The 25,801-nt window shown below is 44.2% G+C and overlaps 1 protein-coding gene across 2 annotated transcripts in view; it reads left to right on the plus strand.

Annotated features, from left to right (window-relative positions):
• Window positions 1-25,801, plus strand: part of SHANK3 (SH3 and multiple ankyrin repeat domains 3) — a 2,151,740-nt gene that overhangs the window by 2,049,391 nt on the left and 76,548 nt on the right. For both annotated transcript variants that reach the window (XM_085653773.1, XM_085653774.1), the window contains one exon: window positions 1,463-3,782. In XM_085653773.1, the coding sequence (XP_085509899.1) occupies window positions 1,463-3,782 (2,320 nt within the window). The remainder of the gene's footprint in view (window positions 1-1,462; window positions 3,783-25,801) is intronic.

The raw sequence follows: 25,801 nt of genomic DNA on the forward strand, positions 1-25,801 counted from the left end.
TGAGTTAATAGTTGGGATTAGAAGTATATCTATTGCTGATTGATGCAAAAAGGTTGCCCATGAGAATTAATTGTAAAATATGTTTCAGGGGAATAATGTAAAAAAAAAAAAGAAGAAAAATAAATCATATATTATGGTGTTCTTCTCTTGATTAGTACTGAACTTATTTGTGGTTTTATGTCCTAAGATTATCTATATCTGTTTTAGGTTGGTCGTTCTTTTTGTGCCTACTATATAAGATTGCACTACTCAAGATTTTATCCTTTGCGTACTGTCTTTTATGTGCTCTCTATCAGCCCTGAAGAAGTCCCTCTGCTCTCTGGAAAAAACACATTGGCTGTGTCTATGTTCTACTTATATATGTCAAGATGAGATTAAAGAATATATTTTGGACCCTTTGTGAATATTTATACATTGTGAGATTTGACTAATAAGTCTATTTCGATTATAAGAGAGAATCAGATTTCACTGGAAAATTGTGGTTACATTTACTGAGAGCTTCCCCCACTACTTTGGAAGAAAAATAATGACCCCCACGCCCAGTGAAAACATTCCCTGGGTGTGGGGTCTTTAAGAATATGTTTACAAAAATAAAAGCTTTCACTTTGGGCCGTCAATTCCAACAGCAGCAGTCAACAAAACATTTAGTATAGAGATCACTGCTGGGCTGGCTCTAAATATGGCGCTCTTTTGTCTATCAGGGTGGCAGACGTATTGTCCCCTACCCTGACCGACAGAATAAAGATCACTGCACAGGTCCTTGATATGGAATTTTAAAACCGCACCGATTAACAGTTGAGTTTCACCACTCTTCCTGTGTTAGGTGAAGACTCTTTAAATATATCAGTCCATTCTAGCATCCTCCCCTAAATGAATGAATGATTGGTAATATTTATAGAGCACAGCGTTTACTCCGGGGATCATCTTGCCGCTATCGGAAAGACTGGGCAGGGGCTGTGGTGAGGTATTAGAAAGGCCAACTGGTGGGAGGGCCAGATAAGTGATAGCACTAACTGTCTGGGACTGCAAAGATCCAGGTTTTTAGGAGTTTTTTAACAGAGGTTCGGACTGAGTCAGTCTCAGGTGGATGAGCAAGGCATTCCATGCTTTTGTTCCCAGGAATGCAATTGACTTTCCTCCTCTAGATGAGAGGTGGAAGGCAGGAGGTGCCAGGAGATTTTCCGAGGATGATCACAGAAGCCTACGGGTACTATATGGTTTGATTCTGGTTTTTAGGTACATGGGTCCTGAGTCATTGATGGTTCTGAAAATTATTACTAGGATTTTTAAATTTTTAAATGCATATATACTTTCCTAGCTAACTGCAGAACTCTGCCTCACTTGAAAATTGTTCTAATATCCTTATGGTAGTATTACCTTTTTACTGCCCAGATGAAGTATTTCTTGTAAAGTTACATGTATGTACACATGGTGTCTGATTTAGTTTGTCATCTCTTGGCAGGAGAAGATGAGAAACTTTCGGCCTCCCTTCTGGATGGAAAATTCCCCCGGAGCACATCAATGCAGGATACAGTTAAAGAAGGACAAGCAATTCCACCCCCACCTCAGACGGCAGCCCCCTCTCCTCCTTCTCCTTATTACTATGACACAGCTGCACCACCATCTTTCTCACCCCCTCCACCTCCCGGGAGAGTGTATGAGACCATAAGATCTAGCTTTAAGCCAGCTCTTGAGGCTAAACTTCATGGCTTTCCACAAGTTATCAGCACAGCAGAAATTTATGATCCAGGAAGGACTTCCATCCCACATCCAGATAGGCAGAAACGAGCCCGCTCTATGATCATTCTCCAGGATTCCTCCCACATCCCAGTTGAACCTACTGAAATCCCCCGACCTGGACCTTCTTCCACCCCACCTGAAAAGCTCAAACGGAAAGGGCGCGTAATTGACAATCCCTACGCCAACATGGGTCAGTTTAATGTGAGCTTGTTCGCCCCTACAAAACCTCATAGGAAAAAGACTCCTTTGGTGAAACAGCTGCAAGTGGAGGATGCTCAAGAAAGAGCAGCACTGTCCCTTGCAGGAAGCTTTTCTAGAGACCCCTCTCCCACACGCAGAAGTCCTCGCCAAAGTGTGATGGACCTGCAACAGCAGTTAGGCATGACCCAAGCTGAGCAGCTTAGCAGCCCCTTTGCCACTGCCCTTGCTACTGTAATGAAGGACAGAGAACGACGTCTTGATGAGAAGCGGAAATCCACTGTCTTCCTATCAGTGGGGGCTATTGAAGGAAGTTCCCCCACTGCTGACTTGCCATCCTTGCAGCAGTCCAGGTCTGTTGATGAGCGATTGCTAGGAAGCCGAGATGTGCTGCTGCCTTCCCCTGTCTCAGCTTTAAAGCCATTGATCAGTAGTTCATCTTCAACCTTCATCCATCCTCTTACAGGAAAGCCGCTGGATCCCAATTCACCCCTGGCACTTGCGCTGGCCGCAAGGGAGAGGGCCCTAGCCACCCAAGGCTCATCAAGGTCTCCAACCCCGGTCAAAAGCCCTGATTCTGACAGAGCAACACCCCTGTTCGTGGACATCCAAACCAAAGAAACAGAAAGGGAAGGGTTGGAAGGCTTAATATCACCTGCATTCTCTCCTGGAGGCAAAGCCTATGAGCCAGCTCCTGGGGCTGTGTCCCCAATACCAGGCCATTGGGGTACCCCTTCTACACTGAGGAAAGAGATGGAGATGCGAGCAGAAAAACCTGAAAAGGAAGAGAAGAAACATGAAGATTTGAAGACTATGATAATTAGTATAGTAGATACATCTCAGCAGAAGACTGCAGGTTTAATTATGGTCCATGCAACTAGTAATGGTGAGGAGATAGGACTTGGAAGGAAAGAAGAGAGACCAGCAGTTACTGAAGTACCCAGAGAACCAAGTCACTTACAAAGAATGGAGATTACGCCCAGTCCTATGAGCAAGCCTCCACTCAGCCCGATGTCTGCTAAGACACTTGGGCAGGGAAGCTCAGAGGAAGATGTAGAGCCATATACAGTTTCTCTGCCACCTGCTCAGTTGTCTTCAAGTGATGAAGAGACAAGGGAGGAGTTGGCCAAGATTGGACTGCTGCCTCCTCCAGATGAGTTTGCAAATGGAGTATTGGTCACCAAACCTGGCACACCAGTTAGCCAACTGGCTAAGCCTACAACGCCATCCATACCAGCGGCAGCAGTAGCACCTTCTACCACTGGTGGAACACCCTCAGGGAAGCCCTCTGATGCCTCCGTAGCCCCCGAGTCTGCTGCTGACTCAGGAGTGGAAGAAGTGGACACCAGAAGTTCTAGTGACCATCACTTAGAGACGACAAGCACCATCTCCACAGTCTCCAGCATGTCCACGCTGTCTTCGGAGAGTGGGGAACCCACTGACACATACACTTCCTTTGCGGATGGACAAACTTTTATACTCGAAAAGCCACCAGTGCCTCCTAAGCCAAAACTCAAGTCCCAGCTCAGCAAGGGGCAGGTTACTTTCAGGGACCCACTTTTGAAGCAGTCTTCGGACAGCGAGCTCTTCTCCCAGCAACACGCAGCCACTCTGGCCTCTACCAGTATTGGCCGCCCACGCTACCTCTTTCAAAGAAGGTCCAAGCTATGGGGGGATCCTGTAGAGAGTAGACCAACACATGGGTCAGTAGAAGACAAGCCAACTGTGATCAGTGAACTCAGTTCCCGGCTGCAGCTGCTGAATAAGGACACAAGATCATTGGGCGAGGAACCCACAGGTTCAACTTTGGATCCTGGCAAAAAGTCTCCAGTGGTTGCTGCACGGTAAGAACTTTCCCTAGTCTCTGACCAACAGCATAGATTAGGAGACTCTTGTGGCAATATCTGCATGTAGAGGGAGGGAGTAGATAGATGGAGATGTGCGAATGAAGTTTCAACCTCACGTAGACAAGTAAATTCTTAAAAGGTAAGATACATAAATGTGCGTCAAGCATTCTAATAAGACATAGGGTGAAATACTTTCAAAATGAGAGATTCAGTCTCCAATTAGCTTAAAATTTGATTAATCGCATGCTAAATTCCTCTGCTCAAATTCCTTAACCAATCTCCACCTTCTTAATTTTCTATTATTCTTTCTTTTGCTGTTTCATCTTATTCCTCCTGTTCTCTTAACCTGTTTCACCTACATATGTAAATTGGTAGTTTTTGCTCTGGTTTGGAACAGTCCTCTTGAGAATTTCATGCCAAACAGTAAGCTCATAGGTTTTCTTAAGCAATAATGCTCATACCCACCAAAGGTTTTGTGGAAACTCACAGACAACTCTCCATTGACAGCAAAGTATTTACAACAAGCAACTTATTTCTTAAATACTGTTGTAACATTTTCTTTTCAATTAAGCTGCACATATAACAAACGGAACAGTATTTATTCAATTCTTAAAACATTTTTAGACAGGTATGTGATTTCTATATAAGCAAACATCAGATCTGTGACTGTAAGTCACATATTCCAATTCACCGAGTAAGGGGCAGCATTTATTACCACTTGCAGGTACCATTTGACATGGAGGGAAATTGTCATGACCAACTATACCAGCAGGCAGCCCCTTTGCCTTCTAGTAGCCTAATAAACCTGTGCAGCAAGTGAAACACCAGTACACCAGACACAGGAGAAACAGGAAAAGTGGTAGGGAAGGAAGAATCACTTGAGTCTTCTCTGGTGGAGTGCTGTAATACAAATATTATTAAACATATGTAAACACAGTGAATAATAAGAGTTTTTCAGTCTTATATTCATTCATAGCACTCACTGTCCTGGAAGTAGGGGGGAACAAAGCCCCAAGAGATGCATGCAGAGGATGAGACTCCAAGAAGAGATTTGATCGGCATTTCAAAGGCGGCGCAAATGAACATCAATAGTAAGCTCAATCAGAGGAGAATGTTGAATGGAAGAAGAACCAGAGGGAACAGCAATAACAATAAAGGTGCAATCATAGAAAAATAACAGGTGCAAACTAGATGGGACAAAGACACTCAAACCCACTCAGTTGCCAGGCAAGGTAGTTACGTTTTGGCTGTCTTTGAGCTATTCTGCCACTCTTAGAACGCAAGAGGAAGTAAACCTATCGCCATCTTGGAATGGTTGGTTTCAATCCCACAGACTAGTAGTGGTGGCCATCAGGCTTTGGGAAAGGTGCTGCCTTTTCCACCCATCATAACCATAATGAGCCCACTGAGCACCACAACCTCCAACTCCCACTTCAGCGAACATGCCACTGGCTACCTCTCACCACTAGCCTACATATGTGTCTGCCATGGTGTTTACCTCCTTGTTTGGATGTAGGATCTGAGTAAGATTTCAGGTGAGTCCAGACAGAAATGCACCAGATGGATGGGTTTTCTGTAGTCCCATGTCTGGATTGTCAATGTGTTGAACACCCAAATAGTTAGAATTCACAAATATTTATAATGTCTTTTCTAACAACCACTGCACTTCTAGATTGGCATTTTTGTCTTTTAAGAGTAGTTGTGCAGTGAATGTGGGCAAGTGCACATAAACCCCCTTTTATTTTACAGCGACTAGAGGGGAAGGAATTTTTCCACCTGGAAACTTTATTTCAGTGTGAAGAAAAAAGGAGAAAATGATACACATGTAACTACAGCTTTACTCTGCCGCTACCCCTGGGAATTCTCTGCAACAGAGAGTGTGCAGTTGAAGGACTAGAGTTGGCTGACATGTCCGAGGAAAAAACATCATCTTCTACAGCTTAGTAACCCTGCAATGAGTCACATCTGTGTGGTGAGACTCCAGAAATATTAATTTTCCCCCCAAAAAACACACAAATGGAAAAAAATGAAAAGTGGGGTCCATTAAAAGTGATGCTTTTCTTAAAATGATTGAGCTTGTACAATCTCTTGAGCTTGTACCATCTCAGTCCAAACAGCATCATGGGAACCATCTCTGCAATTTTTTCTGCTCGGTTCTATCAATCATCAACTGGGTAGAACTGAGGTCTTCAGTCACGGAATGAGATGGTTGGTTATGAAACTGGCTAGGGTATTCATCAGGGAAGATACTCTTGCTACAGAACTGCCTTACTTTACAGTAACTTTGCCTTTTCTAGTAACCCTAATGAATAAGTTACTTACCTTCGGTAACAATATATCTGTAAGAAACATAGGTTAGTTCTAGATTCCTTACCTTAGAATCTCCCCCAGGCATCAGACCGGATCCGGAAAGTTTTTCATCAGCAGTACCCCTGCGCATCGGAAGGTGGCGTCGGTCAACTACGCGTTCATCATCGACGCCGTGGTCCCCGGGAAGACGTCGCAGTAGCTACATTGACGCCGTCCTCGCGCGCTGACGTCACGGCTTTCCACGCCAGAAGCTCAGAGCCATGCAAGACACTGACCACTGGGGCACAAAACTAGGGCCCTGAAAGGATGACCTTAACCCTAGAAGTCAGTTCGCACAACGGGGAGGAATTATGGGGCGGTAAGGTTTGGTGAACGTGTGCAGCAATGCCCACGTAGCTGCCTGACAGATGTCAGTCAGGGGGACTGCTCGTCCCAAAGCAGTAGTAGCTGCCGTCGCCCTGGTGGAATGGCTCCTTCTTTGCCAAAGAGTAGCAGGCTTTGATGCACAGAACGACCCACCTGGAGATGGTTTGTTTGTGCATGGCCCGACCTTTCTTAGTGCCCACGTAACCAACAAAGAGCTGGTCGTCCACCCGGAATTGTTTTGTGCGAACCAAGTAGAAGGAAAGCGCACGTTTTGGATCCAGCCGGTGTAGCCTCTCTTCCTCTTTTGAAGGATGCTGAGGTGGAAAGAAGGTGAGCAAAGTGATGGTTTGGCCAATGTGGAAAGAAGTAACCACGTTGGGAAGAATGGAAGGTCTAGCTCTAAGGACGACCTTGTCCGGATGGACAGCCAGAAAGGGAGGCTTGGAAGAAAGAGCTTGTAGCTCACTCACCCAGGTTCAAATCTGTTCGAAGGGAACAGGAGGAAAGAGATGAGTAATGCCCTTATGGAATCTATTTACAACAGGGGACTTGAAAAGAGAAGGCTGATCAGGAAGCCTAAGGAAGGCAGAAATGGCCGAGAGGTAGCCTTTGAGAGTGCCCAGAGCTGCTGGGCCAAAGAAAGGAGGAACAAAAGCACCTCAGAAAGACGGGCGGAAAGGGGATCCAAAGCCTTTGCTGTGCACCATGCCACAAATTTGTTCCATCTGCAGGCGTATACCATCTTAGTGGAGGGACGCCTGGCTGCCAAGATAACATCGCAGACTTCGGGAAGCAGGTCAAACGACGTCAACTGCTGCCGCTCAATCTCCACGTAAGGAGGTGGAGGCTGAACAGGTTCGGGTGGAGGACCGTCCCCTGCTGCTGCGACAGAAGATCCTCCCGAAGAGGCAGTCTGATCGTAGGATCGATGGCTATGTTGAGCAGCTCGGGATACCAGACTCTTCGTGCCCAATCCCGAGCCACAAGAATGACTTGGGCCCGGTCGTGCTTGATCTTCTTCAGCACTCTGGGCAGAAGTGGTATAGGCAGAAAGGCGTATAGAAGACCGCAACTGCACTCGGGACAAAAAGTGTTGCCTAGCGAGTGCCACCTTGGAAATTCCAACGCGCAGAACTGATGACATTGCACGTTCTCTTCGGTGGTGAATAGATCTAAATAAAGCTCTCCCCACTGCTGAAAGAAACCTTGCACTACCTCGGAGTGAAGAGGCAATTCGTGATCCATCATGCACCTGCGGCTGAGTTCGTCCACCCTGGCGTTCAGAGAACCTGCCAGGTGTTGATATGCCCTGATGTTCCAGCCATGTCCAGAGGCGGAGAGCCTCCTGACATAGGGTCCACGACCCCACCCCGCCTTGTTTGTTGCAGTACCACATGGCGGTGGTGTTGTCCGTGAGTGCGAGATGAATCGCCCGAAGCTCCAGAAGGTTGATGTGGAGCCCGGACTCAGCCGGAGACCAGAGGCCTCTGATCTCTGCCTCCACCATGTGGCCGCCCCATCCCAGAAGTGATGCATCAGTCACCACTGTGAACTCTGCTTGAGGAAGGGAGAGGGATCTGCCTTCGACCCAATCTTGGTTCGTAAGCCACCACTGCAATTGGTGTGCAGTGCCCTCCGAGATCTGGACGCAAGCGTACAGATTCCCTTGATGTTGGGCCCACTGGAACTTCAGGTCCCACTGCAGAGCCCGCATATGCCACCTGGCATGATCCACCAGCAGGAGCAGGAGGCCATCAGGCCCAGCAGCCTGAGGGTCATTCTGACCGAAACCCGGGATAGAGGCTGAAAGATCGGAATCATAGCCCGAATATCCCAGTATTGCTGTTCGAGAGGATAAACCCGAAACTGCGTCGTGTCCAGAACCACTCCGATGAAGAGGATCTTCTGAGAGGGGGTCATGTGTGCCTGCGGCGCGTTGATGGAGAGCCCCAGCGAATGCAGGGGGTCGGCCGTAGTCTGGAGGTGGGAGACGACACCCTGGGGCAAGCCCGCCTTCAACAGACAGTCGTCGAGATAGGGGAAGACTGGAACCCCTGATCTATGCAGATGAGCTGCGACCACCACCATCACTTTCATGAACACCCGAGGCGCTCTGGTAAGGCCAAATGGGAGCACGGTAAACTGAAAGTGCTCGTGGCCTACCATGAACCGTAGGTACGCTAATGGGCCAGGAGGATGGGATGTGAAAATAAGCATCCTGCAAGTCCAACGCTACCATCCAGACTCCAGGGTCGAGAGCAGACAAGACCTGAGCAAGCGTCAACATCTTGGAACTTCTCCTTCCGGAGGAAGGTTTGACGTTTCTGAGATCCAAGATAGGACGCAGGCCTTTGTCCTTCTTGGGCACCAGAAAGTAGTGGGAACAACAACCACGAGGTACTTCTAGGGCAGGAACGTGCTCGATGGCACCCTTGGCCAAGAGTGACAAAACTTCCTGTTAGAGAAGGGCCAGGTGATCCTCCGACATGGTACTGAGGTAGCATGGGTGGAGGGGTAGTCTTGAAGGGGCGGGAGTAGCCCCTTCCAACTATTTGCAAAACCCACCTGTCCGACGTGATGGTGCGCCAGTGGGGGATGGGATGGCGGATTCTGCCGCCCACTGGCGTTTGGTGGCCCTGAAAGGTCGGACTAGGAAGGTTTGGAGGCGGCTGCAGAGGGGGCTGTGGTAGACTGACCCGCTCGCTGGCCTCCAGAACCATGGCGGTGATTTCCACATCTCCGGCCGCGCTAGGGCTGAACAGCCTGCGCCAGCCTGTGGCACTGATCGGGACGTAGTGGGTCATTCCTTCTGTAGCCACAAAAGGGACAAAAGTCAGACTCTGTGGAAAGTCAGTGGTGGAGAGGCCCAAGGACCTGGCCATAGCCTGAGAGTCCCTAAAGTACTATAGCGCCTTGTCGACGCAAAGGTGTTGGCCATCGAAGGTCATATCCATAAGTGTGGATTGGACATCCCCTGAAAAAACAGTTGAACGCAAACAGGCGTAGCGTCAAAAGGGCTACTGACGTGGCAATTGTCCTGCCAAGTGCGTCGGCGGGATCCAGCCCACAGCAGATGGTAAACTTCGCTGCGTCTCTCCCTTCAGCAACCGCTCGAGAGAGCACGGCCTGGGCCTCCCCCGGGCACTGAGGCAGCACTTGCGCAACCGTGTCCCACACGGAGTGGGTATAACGGCCCAATAGACATGCAGTGTTTACCGAACGCAGTTCCAAGCTGGAGGAAGAAAACCTCTTCTTCCCAAGATGATCCAGCTTTTTGGATTCCCTATCTGGGGGTGTGGTAGGGAATGCACCCTTGGACGTAGAGGCTTGGACTACCAAGCTCTCAGGGGTGGGGTGTTGGAAAAGCAAAGTAGGGTCACCCGGGGCCGGGTGGTGGCGTCGGGCAATCATCCTGTCCACTGGAGCCCCTGTGTTGGGCCTGGACCAAGTGCCCAAAAGGATGTCCATCATGGCTTCATTAAACAGCAGCAGGGGCTCTGAAGAGCTCACCGCCGGTTGAAGCACCTCTGTCAGGAGGTTAGTCCTGACTGCCACAGTAGGTAGCTCGAGGTGGAGAGCGTCGGCCGCCCTACGCAACACCACTGCGTATGATGCTCCCTCCTCCGTAGCGACGGTAGGAGATAACATGCCATGGTCTTGTGAGGTATCCAAACCACTGGCATCCCCAGTTCCTCTCTCCAGTCCTGCTCATACACCATCTAATCTGTCAAAGGGTCTCCAGACCCCTCCCAGTCCTCCTCACCCTCTTCTGGCTGCCAATCTGGTCTCAAAGAGCCAGGGTAGAACAGGGACACAAAAGTACCTTTCGGCGCCGGATCCGGCGTCTTTCCGACTTTCATGGCTACCTTGAGGTGGAGGCCAGGGTCGACGTCGGCTGGGGACACAGTCGATGCCGGTGGCGGACGTGGTGCCGGTGGAATCGGCGCCGGGGGAGGTGTAACGAGGTCAACCGGCGCCGATCTGGATCCAGGCCTGGATCCAAGGGGACCCTGCGGCACCGAGGCCGAAGCCGCTGATGCCAGAGGCCCAGGCCCCCAGCCGTGTCTGCGGGATCCGAAGGCGTGCCGGCGGAGTCAGGCTGCCCAAAGATGACATGCATCGCTTCGAACAAACACCGAAGCTGGGCAGGGGTCGTACCGGGTCCCAGGAAGGGAGGGAAACCCGGAGTCGACCCTGTGGGCTCCGCACACGGAGCCGCGGGAGGGGCACCACCTGCATCCCTTGTAGTGTCGGCCAACGGACGTGGAGAAGTCGAAAAGTGACTATGCTTCTTCGAATTCTTTTTGTGCTTCGACTTACCTGACACCGAGTGCGAAGACTTCGACGAAGAGTGTTGGTGGCTGCCGGGCCTCGAGTAGCTTTCGGGACCGCTCCCGCAAAGACTTCGGGTCATGGTCCGGCTGTCAGAGCACGACTTGGGGTGTGGTCGCGCACCAGGCAGTAGAGACACACGCGGGGTGGATCTATCACCGACATGAGTCGGTTACAGGAACCGCAAGCCTTAAAGCCAGGCATCCTTCATGCACCAGAAGTCGAACGACTCTAACACAACAAAGTCGACAGAAGTCGAGAAAAAAGTTCAGTCAAAAATTGACTGGGGGCACCGCTTTCTCCGGATCTGCGCTTGGTGGCGCGGAAAAAGAAAGAACTGACGTCAGCGCGCAAGGGCAGCGTCTATGTAGCTATCGAGATGTCATCCCGGCAACCACGACGCTGATGACAAACTCGGAGTCGACCGACGGCACCTTCCGACGCGCAGGAGTACTGCTGCCGAAAAACTTTCCGGTTCCAGTCTGACGCCTGGGGGAGATTCTAAGGTAAGGAATTTATATCTTAACTGTTTCTTTCAGATATACATTTTGCAGCAATGAGAAACAAGTGAGGTGGTGAATGCAGTCGCCTGTCATCTGGAGATACTTTTGAGAAATGCTTGCCTGACTAGGCTAATGGCTTGTGCACCAGAGACTAGTCCGCAATAACTAGAGAATGTGTCATCTGATTTCCATGTTGCAGCTCTGCAAATTTACAGTAACATCATATTTCTTAGAAGGACAATTTCAACAACCCACGGTTTGCCATATTTTTCAAGTGTGCTCTTCATCCTTTTATGCCCTTACCTTTCATCATACCTAACTGGGAAAAGGGAAGGGATCAGGTGCATACTATGGCATCAAGATTCTGTACTCTTGTTCTCCAACATCTCACTGTACATTGGATGGCATGAACAAATTGATTTAAAGGGCTCATGTAAAGTCTGACATTAGGAATGTCATATAATCTGCCAATGCATAATTTATTTTTTACCTTACTAGTTCGACCTGAATGGCATTGAGTTTATCATTTATATATATATATATATATATATATATATATATATATATATATATATATATGTATATATATATATATATATATATATATATATATATATATATATATATATATATATATATATATAGCAAAAACAAGGAGTTCATGGTACTCCCAAGGTGCACTCACGGGGGTGTGTCGACTATAAAACATCCGCAGACGCGTTTCTGGCTCTTGCCGTCATCAGTGCGGTAAAGCCGTCAATAAAACGACAGTCATTTAAACGGTTCTGCTTTATGGTCGGTGGATCCTTGGCAAATGAATGGCCAGCAATGGGGCGTCACCGTTTTCATCATTTATTGCCTAATGCAATGTCGATGGTGCTCCCATCGCTAAAAAGGTTAATTGGCAGCCGTGATGAATGTGCCTATTTATCCCCTCACCTGCTGCTGGATTAAAAGCGCCATCAACATTGCATTAGGCAATAAATGATGAAAACGGTGACGCCCCATTGCCGGCCATTTATTGGCCAAGGATCCACCGACCATAAAGCAGAACCGTTTAAATGACTGTGTCATTTTATTGACGGCTTTTCCGCACTGATGACGGCAAGAGCCAGAGACGCGTCTAATGATGTTTTATAGTCGACACAACCCCGTGAGTGCACCGGACCTTGGGAGTACCATGAACTCCTTGTTTTTGCTGTTTTTTAAGCAGTTTCCACCACCGCTTCCCGGTTGCACCCGCTGCGAGTTCGGCTGGCCCCAGGTGGAGTTCTGTGCTTTGGATATATATATATATATATATACACACACACACACACACACACACACACACATATATATACACTCCGACGCCAACACATGGACTCTGACTCAAATCTTAAAAGCTTTCAAACTTGTATTCGCTCGGTGACGGCGTTTCGCCTGCTTCTGCAGGCTTGTTTACACAAACAAACGTTATTGCATTGACAACATTTTTAAAATACAAGCTCCCGATCACATGGTCCGCTTCCACCACTACAGTGGAAGACAGACTATACTCCAGAATGTGATCCAAAACAAATATTGCCAAATTGCTGTGTTGATCTCCTAACAATAATCCTAAATTCATTTCATGCTTTAACAAATTTGATAACAATTTAAAAGGAATTTGTATATTAATATTTATCTTTTTGATCCATATCGGAATAACATGAAGTCAAGCGATATGAAATCTCGCCTCACCATTCCTACTCAGGTTTTCAATACTTAGCAAGTACCCGATTTTTTCTTTTTTAGTTTTGCATTACATCCACGGTTATTTTGTTATTTCATACCTGGTGGGACAAGAATAGTGCTCCATCCTATATGCATATTATAATTTAACATGTGCATCTTGGAATACTTATAAATATTTCAATATTTAAAACTTTAAAATATATATTAACATCATATATATTAACAAAGTTAAAAACATTTAAAACACCAAGGAGGCCTTTCCAACATATCAATTTGAATAAAGTGCAGATGCATTGTAAACAAACATAGTTCTCTTATGGTTCATTTGGGATAAATGATGATATGGGGAATTAAAATAAATAATCGATCATTACTCTAAAAGGGGATAAAGTGCAAGTGCTTTTTTTCTCTCTCTCCCCTATATCATATCCTCTATAAAGTGTTTAGTGCAGGCATGTAATCTATACAGTACAGAGATTCATAAAGTGCTTGTGCTTTATCACAATTTCGATTAATCGATTTTTATATCCCATCAAGAACAATCTATAAAATGTTAGTGCATTTTTCATTTACAGAAATATATAACTATACAACAACCTCCTTTATATTCTTCAGTTGATTCCTCCTTTGAAAAAGTTGCTGTATATATAAATAAAAAAATATAAATTAATTTGCAATCATCCTTTGGCACATCACATCTTGACTTCAATAGTTAAAACCTGGACAATATATATTTCAGATCAACACATCCAACACTTTTGGCAATCATTTTCTCAAGTGGTAGCATGTGATTTAAAATGAGCCATCTAATCTGGACACTACTAGTGGCCTAAATGCACGTGGAGATCCTCGTCTGTATTTAACCCAGAAGGAATTCTAGTGTTGAATAGCATAATATATTTTGATTCTAGCTGCCACACTTTTCTCGCTCTGTTTCCCCCTCTTCTCATTTTGGGTACCTGGTCCACTGTATAAAAAGTTAAATCTTCCAACTTGCCCCTGTGGAACTCATTAATATGGCGGCCCACAGGATAGGTCTTATTATTTTTAACCGCCCGTGTTGAAAGGAGTATGCGGACATGGACCATGTGAATGGTGTTACCTACATATACCTTTGGGCAGGAGCACTGTAGAATGTACACAACATAGTCACCGTGACAATTCAAAAAGCATCTAAAATTCCACTGGTCATCAGGGGAGACATAACTGTCCTGGTATTTTTTCCAATTGTACAGGCTTTATATTTTAGACATTTGTAAAACCCTGGATTTGAATTCAGCCAATTCTCAGATTTTGGTATTTCCGGACTGCTGTCTACAAGTTCTTGCCTCATGGATTTGGCCCTTTTGAAAGTCACCTGTGGTCTGCGCTTTATAATTTTGCTCAGCATTGGATCACTCCTAATCAGGTGCCAGTGCCTACTCACACAGTCTCTCACCCTTGTGTGGTAGGCACCGTACCCTGTGATTAGCCTTATTTACTCCCTCCTTTTCTTGCCTCTTCAGTTCTTCCTTCCTCTCTTTAGGTTTCAGGAGTTCATCTCTCCCGATACCTTCCGACCTTTTGCAATGGTTGTTCTAGAACGTTATTTTTATAGCCCCTGGCCTCAAACCTCCTGGTTAGACTGATTTGAGCATCTTCTAATGCTTGCCTTTCACTACAATTCCATTTCATCCGGAGATGCTCAGCATAAGAGATGCTCATTTTGAGTTTTGTCGGATGGTGGCTATTCGCATGCAAGATTGAATTGCCTGCAGTGGATTTTCTAAAGGTTCGTGTATGCACTACAGTGTTCTTCACATATACCTCAAGGCCTAGAAATGTTACTCTGGACCTGCTGATTGTGTCTTTGAATTTTAAATTTGATGTGTTATTGAGTTGTCTCACAAAACATTTGGCAGACTCAACTGATCCTTCCCAGACCACAAAAAGGTAATCTATAAACCTCTTCCAAAACACCACATTTTCTTACCACTCCTTAGCATACTCCACCCTGAGCACCTACTCCTCCCACCAGCCCATATGCAAATTAGCATAGCTGGGGGAGAAGCAGGTGCCCATGGCTTTTCCTCGGACCTGTCTGTAAGTTTCATTCCCGTACATGAAACAGTTATTCTCTAGACATAGTCTGCCCATTTCAATTAACATTCTGGAATGCTGGTGTAAAGAAATGTGTTGTGTATTCAAGAAGTGAATATATAGTGTCATGAACAAAAACAGACGCTGCACTCTAGGAATTCGGAATATCTCAAAATGTCATATTAAGCAATCTCACGACAAACACTGATGCATTTCGACTCTTAAGTCTTCTTTTTCACAGGGCTGTGAAAAAAACTTAAGAGTCAAAACGTGTTAGTGTTTGTCATGAGATTGCTTAATATTAAATTTGGACATATTTCGAGTTCCTGGAGAGCAATGTCTGTTTTTGTTTGTGAGGATAAAATCGGAGGATTGGTCTACCCACAACGTATGCACCAGCAGGAAGAGCACGCCGTATTTTCACCACATTGCTGAGAATTTATATATAAAAATACAAACACATGTATCCTATGCAAGCTAGAAAGGCTAAAAAAATAACTATATATATATACACACTCTCTCTCTCTCTCTCTCTCTCTGTCTTTCTTTCTTTCTTTCTTTTTTCCGGACACGAAAGAATACTTCCTGCCGTTTGGCCAAAAACACCAGGAGGGGTCCGTAAAATACTAATGAAGCAAATCAGTTTACTGATGCACACGCAATCCGTCGCAGTACTCCACTTCCCAAGCTCTGCACAAAAAGACGGTACGGACCCAGGTATGAGTGCTGATTAATTTATTTTCTTTAAACCGGCACTGCCGCCATGACGCTTTTCGGCTTCAGAGAAGCCTTGATCACATGACGCCATAAAGAGTAACCTTTGAATTTAAAGTGACAGTGCAACAAACATGTGATTATGGGTTCATAAACATTGACAAAATACTTTGAAGTTTCTCAAATGTGCAAAATACTGCTTTCTTTATGCAAATTTGCGTACATTCAAAACCATGTCTACAGAAACAAGTTTTAAACCTATTTCTCAATAATAGACTTCAACAACATATTTTGACTAGTGCAAATACTGTTTCATAAATGTGCAAATTGCTGCTCTTTTTGTGCAAATTCGCATTGGTTAAAAAACATATCTATTATCTTCATAAACACGTTTAAGCCAAATCTTCAGAAGCCTGTACAGATATATATTGCTTCTACTTGTGCAAAATATGCTTTATACATGCTGCATGTTATGTGCAAAATCGCAAAAATTCATAAACACATTAAAACTAATCCTTTGTAGTAACTGCCAACATTGCTTCAGCCCGCATTGGTCAATAATCCAGACCTTAATATGCACGTAATAACTTGAAATGTGAAATAGCGTTCAATAATAACAACCATACCAGTTTATATTGTATTATATCACCATTAATGGGGAGAACGTTATTATTATGGACATTGTGGTGAAGTGGACACATCAAAAATGCGATAATGCCAAAATCAAATACTACGCCTATCAAGCCCATGTGGGCTATCATACTACTCCTGACATGAAAAATGGCCATGTATGGATTTTAAATAATATTCTCCTAAACGTCCCTGCTTCCATGCGTCGTATGTGCGGTACCTATATACTCTATGCAATAATGCTAAATAGTATATGTTTTGCAGAGATTGTAATATATTTTTTGTCCCTATACTTCTACTTGATAAATCGCTGTCGATCGAACCCATATCTTCAAAATCAAAATAAGTGCATGTGTTCTATAATCCACTATACAAGTTTTGAAAACATATAATAATTTATTTCTTTACATATAAAAAAACATCATGTTAAAAATTATATTGCAGAGGAGGTGGTTGAAACTACAGCTAAAAAACTGTTCAATCCAGAAATCAAATTCTACAGGAAGCATTATTAGTTACTTTATAAACATGTATAAAGATCATCACCGGAATTGAGACAGTTGGGCACTTTAGAATCCAACTCCAGGATGTATTTGGTCTCTAATTTTCAAAGTAATGCTTCACGGTTGCCCCCTCGTCTGAGTGGTGGCACTGTATCAATCACGTAATAACTGAGATGATCAAGACATTTATCATGGCATTCTTTGAAATGACGAGCGACAGGATATACCGCATCACTATTGTTGATTGCCCTTATGTGCTGGAGTATTCGTTTGTGAACCTGCAACTTGGTACTGCCCACATATTGCAGGCCACATGAACACTCCAGCACATATACGGCATATTCTGTTTTACAGGTTAATCTCCTCAATATAGTGATGGGCACCTCATTGAATGGACTGGTAAAAGTAGTTTTGTTTTTACCATACTTGCAAGCTTTACATGTAGCACATTTGCGAAAACCTTTTATGTTGTGGATCCATGTTTTAGACGATATTATTTCAGGACTACTCTTAACCAACATATCGCTCATAGAGCGTGCCTTGCTAAATGTGATGGCAGGTTTTTTAGGAAGAAGTTCCCCTATGACTGGGTCATTACGTACTACAACCCAGTTTTTGTTGATCAACTTGCGCAAGGCCAAATGCTGCCTGTTGTAAGTTAAAATCAACCGAGGTGAATCATTACTGATGTTAGACCTGCCATTAAGTTGATTGGACATTCTGGGTGCAAGGGCTACTGCTCTGGAAATCACCTTGGTTTTGTTCATTGCCCTGTCAAGAATTTCCCTAGAATATCCCCTGGTCAGGAATCTTTTCATACTCTCAGTTTGAGCTAGCGTGCATTCTGACTCAACACTGCATATCCTTCTGATTCGCAGCATTTCCCCATATGGAATGCTGCGAATCAGATGTTCAGGATGATGATTAGATGCGTGGAGCATTGTATTACCTGCTGTTGGCTTACGATGTAAAGTAGTGTCCAATTTACCATTATTGATGTATACCTCTACATCTAGGAAGTTGACTCACGTGTGCAACAAAGTGCAAGTTCAGCTCATTGTCATTGATGTCATCTATGAAGGTCAAAGCCTCTTGTACATTGCCCTTCCATACAAGGAACAGATCATCAATGTAACGAAACCATCTAATTACATTGTTGGCCATCACTTCCGCAAATTTGTTGATGAGGACCTGCTCCTCCCACAGGCCCATATGCAGACAGGCATAACTTGGGGAGAAGCAAGCCCCCATCCCAACTCCTCTCATATGTTAATAAAGCTGATTATTGAATAAAAAGAAGTTGTTGGTTAAACAGAATAAAATTATATTCAACAACATCTTGTTATGATTTAGCATAAATAATGGTCTCTTGCTTAAGAAATAGTCCACTGCCTTAATGCCATCACGGTGATGAATGCTTGTATACAACGTACTGACATCTAGGGTAATGAGGAGGTAGTTGTCCTGCCAGACAATGTCCTGAACTTTCCGCAAGAAATCACTGGTGTCTTGAATGTATGAAGACAGGTGTTTAACATGTTCTTGCAGGAAAAAGCCAACATATCTGGACGTGTTCTCTAGAATACTGTTACAGGCTGAAATTATCGGCAGCCCAGGTGGTTTGTTGGCATCCTTGTGTATCTTAGGGATGAAATAGATAACCGGAATCACCGGATAATCATTTTTCAAAGTATTTTGTCGATGTTTATGAACCCATAATCACATTTGTGTTGCACTGTCACTTTAAATTCAATGGTTACTCCTTGTGGCGTCATGTGATCAAGGCTTCTCTGAAGCCGAAACGCGTCATGGCGGCAGTGCCGGTTTAAAGAAAATAAATTAATCAGCACTCATACCTGCTCGGGAAGTGGAGTACTGCGACGGATTGCGTGTATATATATATATATATATATATATCATTCCTAATGCCAGGCTTGTGTCTCATTATCTGTGTGGGATCTAAACATACCCCAATAAGTGTTTGGACGTTGAATGTATACTGATTTAATCTGATAACGAAATGCACAGCCACCTCTGCTTAACCAATAATCTGTTTGTATGAGGTACCAAGGTCCATCAATGATCTTCTTGGAGGAATTCAATAATCCCCTTGTTTGTATTGCAGTGACCACTATTTAGAATAGTTGTAGTAATATACACATGAGGGACATGTGCACCTTATAATATCCACTTTCCTTTATACCGTATCAAGAGGAACTCAAGTCCCCTGATTTGGAAAAATACATTCTCCGGGTAGCTCTGACTGCAAGGGAGTCTTCTCAAGGCCAAACTCTCAGGAAAACTGGATCAGGAGGGACCATAACCCTGCCTAGAAGCAAGGAAATGCAAAACTACCGCTGAAAGTTGCAAACATGGTAACACAACACCCTGATTTAGGAATATTACAGTTGGACGAACAGAAACTGGGTAAATCTACCAGCTTCATGTCCCCCAGGTTTTCACTTTGTGGTCATATTTGTAGGCATGCATGCCTATGAAATATTGTCAATACAGCAATGTGCTGGGTCGAGATCCCATGGTGGCCTACTGCACCACATGCCTTCAGTACAGATTACAAACCAAGTACAACAATCATTCAGTATATGTCCAATGCCATGGTACCAGGCGTGTTATGGGAGAAAGACTTCTAATGGCGGAAACAATCTGGTGTCTCAGGCACTACAAGTTTAGGATTGGTAAGCATATAAAAAAAGAACAACAAGAATTAATTTAAACTTCTTAACTCCCCAGTTTGGTTAAAGAATAAATAACCTGCATACTTTAATGAATGTGAACTATTTAGAAATGAATATTGTAGGATGACGTGTTACAAAGAAAACATTATGTAAACATCATGCTGAATCTTAGAATAATCACAGTGTGATGTGCCCAGTGGATTCATAACTCTTAAGAAACTCAAAATCCTTTACTAGGTCTTTACCAAGTATACTGCTCAGCTTACTAGTTCCCTGTTTCACTGTCAGTTATCGTCGCTGGTCTTGTCTGTTGTCATCAGACTTCTCACTTATCAGACTTATAACTCCAGTAACTATCTGCAGCTCAAAACTCTTCAGCACCGGAAATTTTAATCAGCTCACTGGCGCATTCTTATTATTTAACTGGCAGATTCATGAGCTCACTAATCCGTTGTGCCAACAATGCACATGTTCCGCAATAACTATATCATCCCTGTGTCTATTCAGTCTTGTTCTTCAGCTAATTAATCACTGTCTCCAAAACATAACTTGATCAGTTTTTTAGAGCAACCTGTCGCTTGAGAAGTCCTTTCCATTATCTCAATAAACCTGTCGTCAAAAGATAGCTTCATCACTCACCACCACCACTTGTGTCTTTAGAATTCCTTTTCATCTGCATACTACTATTCAGATATTCAGCAGGCATCCTCATCAGTTCATACTTCCTCTCGGTTTTAACAGCGCTCAAATGTTTTCTCCAGTTTCCTTACACATACCTTCATCATCCATATCTACTCTTCTCTGTTTCTCTTCATCACATAATAATATCACCCCAAGATCCCCTAATGTCTCCAAATGCATGTGTTTGTGCTCTTTTTTCCAAAGTAGGCCTCTACATGAGCTCATAAGCACCTCCCGCCCCTCCAGCAGAACTTCCTTTGCTCATTTTCACAGTGTTATACTAAACAGTGGTCATCACCTCATTAGTCATCTTTGTCTCACTAATCGTTGTCATTGGATCACTAGTGCTTGATATCTCCATCCATCACACATCTTCAGATTACTAATTCTATATCAAGCTCCGGTAGATATAACTCAATTTACTAGTCATCCTTGTGTCTGTATCAGACATCTTCATTAGACAACTAGCCCTACACATGTTTCCATCAGACACTGTAATTAACTCACTAATGTCAGCTGTTTCTAGCAAACATCTTTATTAGCTGACAAGTACTCTATTTTTCTCTAACAGACCTCATCTGCTCATTAGTCCTTGCTGCTTTCACACCTCTTCATAATTTCACAAAGACTTCTTTTAACTCCATTCCATATCTTCATAAGCTGGTGCACCCTATATCTCCTTCAGATATCTTCATAATGCCACCAACCCTTGCTGTCTCCTCCTGGCATCTCCATTAGTTCAGTGGTCCTCTCCATGTCTTCAGAAGTCATCGTCATCAACGTGCTAGTGGCTCGTTCTTTAACAAACTTCTATATCATGTCACATTATTGTGAATTTGCTTTTGCTTAGCACACAATCTGCCACTAATGTCGCATTTCAACACTTTACAAGCATCTCCTTTGCAGACTTGGATCTGCTTCAATTTTTGTATAGGTGCGTACCCCCTCCATGTCTTCAGCATTCCTCTTCTTCAGCCCAATAGTTCTTGCTCTTTTCAGGACTAGCACACCATGTCTCTAAAGGACATTAAAACCAGTTTTAGTCCAATCTGTTCTTCTACAAACTCCTTCTTCATCTCATTGATCCTACGTATGCCTCCAGCAGATATCTTTTTCAGCTCTTTAGTCTTTTCTAGGACCCCCAAAAACCATCTTCCTCGGCTTGTCAGTCCTGTATTCTAATCATACATATTTATCCCTTCAATAGTCCTGAATCAGTGACATTCAGCATGCCTAGCATCCCTATCCTACATGGAGACATCTTTATTATTTAATTAGCTATCATTGTATCACTTGTCTTCTGTGTTCCCAGCAGGCAGTGTCAGTTGCACAGTTTTTAATGCCACCAGCAGAAATCATATGGTCCCTGGTCCTCTCCTTGTGTTCAGGCACTCTAATCCATTTCAAGTGTCCTGCAGACATAAACAGCTCACTGGTCCTCCTCTTATCTAAATCCGACATTTTCATCACTTCACTAAGTCTTCATGTGTTTCCAGCGGATACTAGTGTCAGACCCGTTTGAGACCCCAAGACATAAAGCCTTAATTTGGGTCTCAACTGTGGAGGTTGAGTTTGCTTGCCTCTGATGTTCCGGGATCTGCTGTATTGTGGCTCTGCAAAGTAGGCCAAATACAGCCCTTTCTGCATTTAACTCTCAGTGGTAGCACGGGTGAGCAGTCACAGGCTTCTCATGGAGGTAGTTGGGGTTCTCAGAGCTCAATACAATACTGCACTCTACTAATAACAGAAACAATTTTGTGTCTTTGAGCTCTACTTGGCTGGCGGCGTCCCTGTTCTCTCACTCTCCCCTGTCTCCCCCGGTTCTGGCTGCCAAACCTTCTGTTTTGGAGATAACAGTAATAGCATGAATGTAACACAGATGCACATTGAATCACCCCCTAATAGAATATGCACTCAGTCTTGGTTATTGTGGTATCACTCTTGAGCGGAATCAGTCCTCATAGGTTGGTCGCTCTGAATGTAGCATCTAGCTCATACTCACACTCTGGCTTATCTGCCAGCTGTTTATTGCGTCTCCGACCTCAGGTGTTTGGCTACATGCAGCATGGCACCCAATCTGGTTCCTTTACAGGGCAGGAGCAAAAGGTGACAGTTCTGATTAGTACATTCCCAACTGGACCAATGGTAAATATCCTGGGCCTTGGGGCCTTGAGGACAGGCCCAAACTAGGTCTGGCAGCTCCTTGACAGAGCCCGACTGAGCCTGCCAACACTCCGGTTAATCACAGCTTGGGCAGATGTGGCCATGAGGTATCAATAAACAGAGGGTCCCTGAAAACAGATAGGGAGCGAGGAATCAGGGGAAACATAATTATGAAAGGAAAAAAAACCTCAAAATGCTCCCTTACGTTTTTTGATGCTTACATATTATTTAGCACATTTATTTTTATTTTCAGAATTGTAGTTATCAAACACATTTTATCCTTTTTTCTTTTATATAAAGTATCAAAGCAACGTATTATAACAAAAATAGCAAAATAGTTTAGAAAAAAGACAGTCCTCACCTACCCAACAACTTCTCATACGTCATACACACAACACTCTTTCATACCACAACTATGTTAAAATCAAAAATGTTGGGGCACCCTTGCCTCCATATGTTGTTGGTCACTTATTCATGCAGTATAATTTCAGTGTGATACTATCCAGCATTACAGTTTATGCATAATCATAAGAGAAACATTGCATGAAATATGTATAATAAAAATGAGTCACAATTGTTTTTTTATTCCTTCTAGCTAACACATAGTGTGCTCTAACTAGCACATAGTGCTCCCGACACAGGTTTTGGTGATTCACCATGGATATGGTAACACCTTCTTCAGGGCAAACGAAAGATGAAACCCAGAGACGGGTAGGGAGAAACTCCAAATATGGCTCTAAAAAAATAATAAAGCAATTTAGACTGTTTTGTCTGAAAACTTCGGAATATAATCCGTTGCCCAAACACCACGTGGAAAAAGCAGAATGAAATAATCAGTGAGATACCAAAGAATGAGTATGGATAGAGAAACCATACAGACCTCAGTAGACCCAAAGGGTGCACCCAGCAACATCCTAAGTATAGGGTGGTAGATCGAGAACCTTATGAAATTTAATAAGTCAAGAGAGCAACAGAGTCCCCATAGATTGTCAGGCAAAGAAAAGGTGTCACAAGATGCATACACCTGCGGTGGGATATGTTCAATGTAAAGTTTTACCTCCAGAAACTAGACAAGGGCTAAATAGCGGGAGGCCTAAATCCACCACTTGGGGGTGATGGGACAAAAAGGGCAGTCCAACCTGCGTCATAAAATGGACGCCCCTATATAGAGAAACAGAGTATAGCCATTGGCTCTGTAGTTTTTATAATTTAATGAAATAAATCTTAACAAGTTTAAAGTATCATAAGTACAAGAGGCTTACCTAGAGAGCAGAGATTGTAAATGAAATGTGGTACTGAAAAGCTCGATGGGAAAAAGGGTAGATCTACACCGTGAGCACTTCTTCAATGGAACAACTTCAGGTAAATATGTTCAACAAAAGGATACAAATTGTATTGAGAAATAACCAGATACAGCCATCCCCATAGATGAAAAGTTTCCCGCTATACAGAAGTACAACTACTTGTCTAAGAATGAAGGGCAAGCCAAGGGATACGCAGGGCTAGTAGAAGGTTTAAATCGGGGGTCCCGAATTACAGGAACATTTGAAAACGTTTTACTGGAATGTCCATGGACACCCACAGGCTGATCACAACTTGGGCATGGGAAGTTGTGACCATGAATAGTCCAAATTCAGCTAGGGCAGATGTGGCCATGGACAGGCCAATCACAATCTGCAATCACAGCCCTGACCGTGCCCCAGCAATTGCCGTTGTGAAGTTCATCAGGAGACGCTATGGAAGGTCCTCTCACACTCCAGTCCAACAGATCGTTCTCCGGCAGTCCTCACTGCTGGGAGCCCCAGAGAACCAGGCAATTGCTGCACCCCAATCCTTCCTCGACAGTCTCCTCCTGCAGGATTGGCAAGCTCCGTCTCTCTCCCAGCAAGCAGGCACGCTATTGGGTGCTTCATGATGGCTATACAGCTCCTCCAGTAAGAGATCCAGAACTCAGATGTTGTCCCCTCACCTCTGGGAGACTGGCTGTAAGATAGACACCAGCCCTGGTACAGTAGTTTGGGTGCTTATTCAGGTCTGCACACTTACCTGTAATCTGGTCAGGGTCTTGCGCAGTTCAATGTACGTGTGACTGTTTTCAGAAGCCACAATGTCATCACATCCTGGAATATGTGGTAGGCAAGTGTCCTCGAAAAGTTGCCACCTCCTAGGAAAAAAAGTCAAAGGCTTAACAAACTGGGATGTGTTAAATTCACATAATTTGCAATTACATAATTTTGTGAAATTACAACAAAATTAAGCATAATTGTGAATAATGCAAATCTGTCGTTATGCAGTATATCCAGCTCAAAATGCTTCCATGCATACATTTTTGGCACGAGGATGCATTTAAACAAGAGCACCACACACAAACAACAATCACTTGCGTTCTATTTTTCATGTGAGCTTGCAGTAACTTTTAAATACAAATTACTGTGACTTGTGCAATTTGCTGTACATTTTAATGGGAATAGCGCATAATTACAAGTGACATAATGGCGTAATTTCAGAAACAAATATAACATGAAATTCTTCAAATTACGCAAATTATGCTCGCATAGTTTATATTTTTCCCAGGCGTTGTAAAACACCTTGCTGAACAAAGAGTTCAGCAGTTTGAAGAAAACCAGGAGTCCGAAATCCAATAGTGAAGTCAAGATCAGCAAGTGGAGGGAGCGTGGAAATAAATGTGAAAGAACACAGCTTTGTGGCAATGCACACTCCAACCAGACTGAAGCCGTTATATAGTAAAAGAACAAGACACAGAAATGGCATTAAACATCACATGACAGCAAACAAAAGGGTAGGGAAAAACAAATTAGAAACAACCATGTAGGAAAGGTGACGAAATAAGAGCAAAAATCTGACCCGGATTAGCTGCAAAGCAGCTTTTAAAAGCAGCTGCAAACCCCCCGCCATTTTTTAGTACACGGGAGCCCAGGACCACGAGGCATGGCAAGCCAAGGTGATTGAAACTCACGACCTGCAGCCACAGGCTTCATACAGCATTTTCTGAGAAATGGGAACCGCAGAACCACAAAATGTAATGTGATCTCGAATGTCCAGGCAGTCGGAACACCATGACTGCAACAGCCCCCCCCACACACACAAGGTCATAGCCTTGTCCGGCAAGACCATAAAAAATTGACAAACCAATATCGGGTCATGGACTAAAGAGGTAGAACACAAGAACGCTCACTAGCAGGATAGCCCTTCCAGTGAACGAAGAATTGTAAGCGAGCTCTGAAAATCCAGGTATCGTAGATTTCACTAACTACATACTCTGGTTTGACATCAAACAGAAGAGGGAGAAGAACACCCAGGCA

This window comes from Triturus cristatus, chromosome 4_1, assembly GCF_964204655.1.
Source record: "Triturus cristatus chromosome 4_1, aTriCri1.1, whole genome shotgun sequence".
Classification (NCBI taxonomy): Eukaryota; Metazoa; Chordata; class Amphibia; order Caudata; family Salamandridae; genus Triturus; species Triturus cristatus.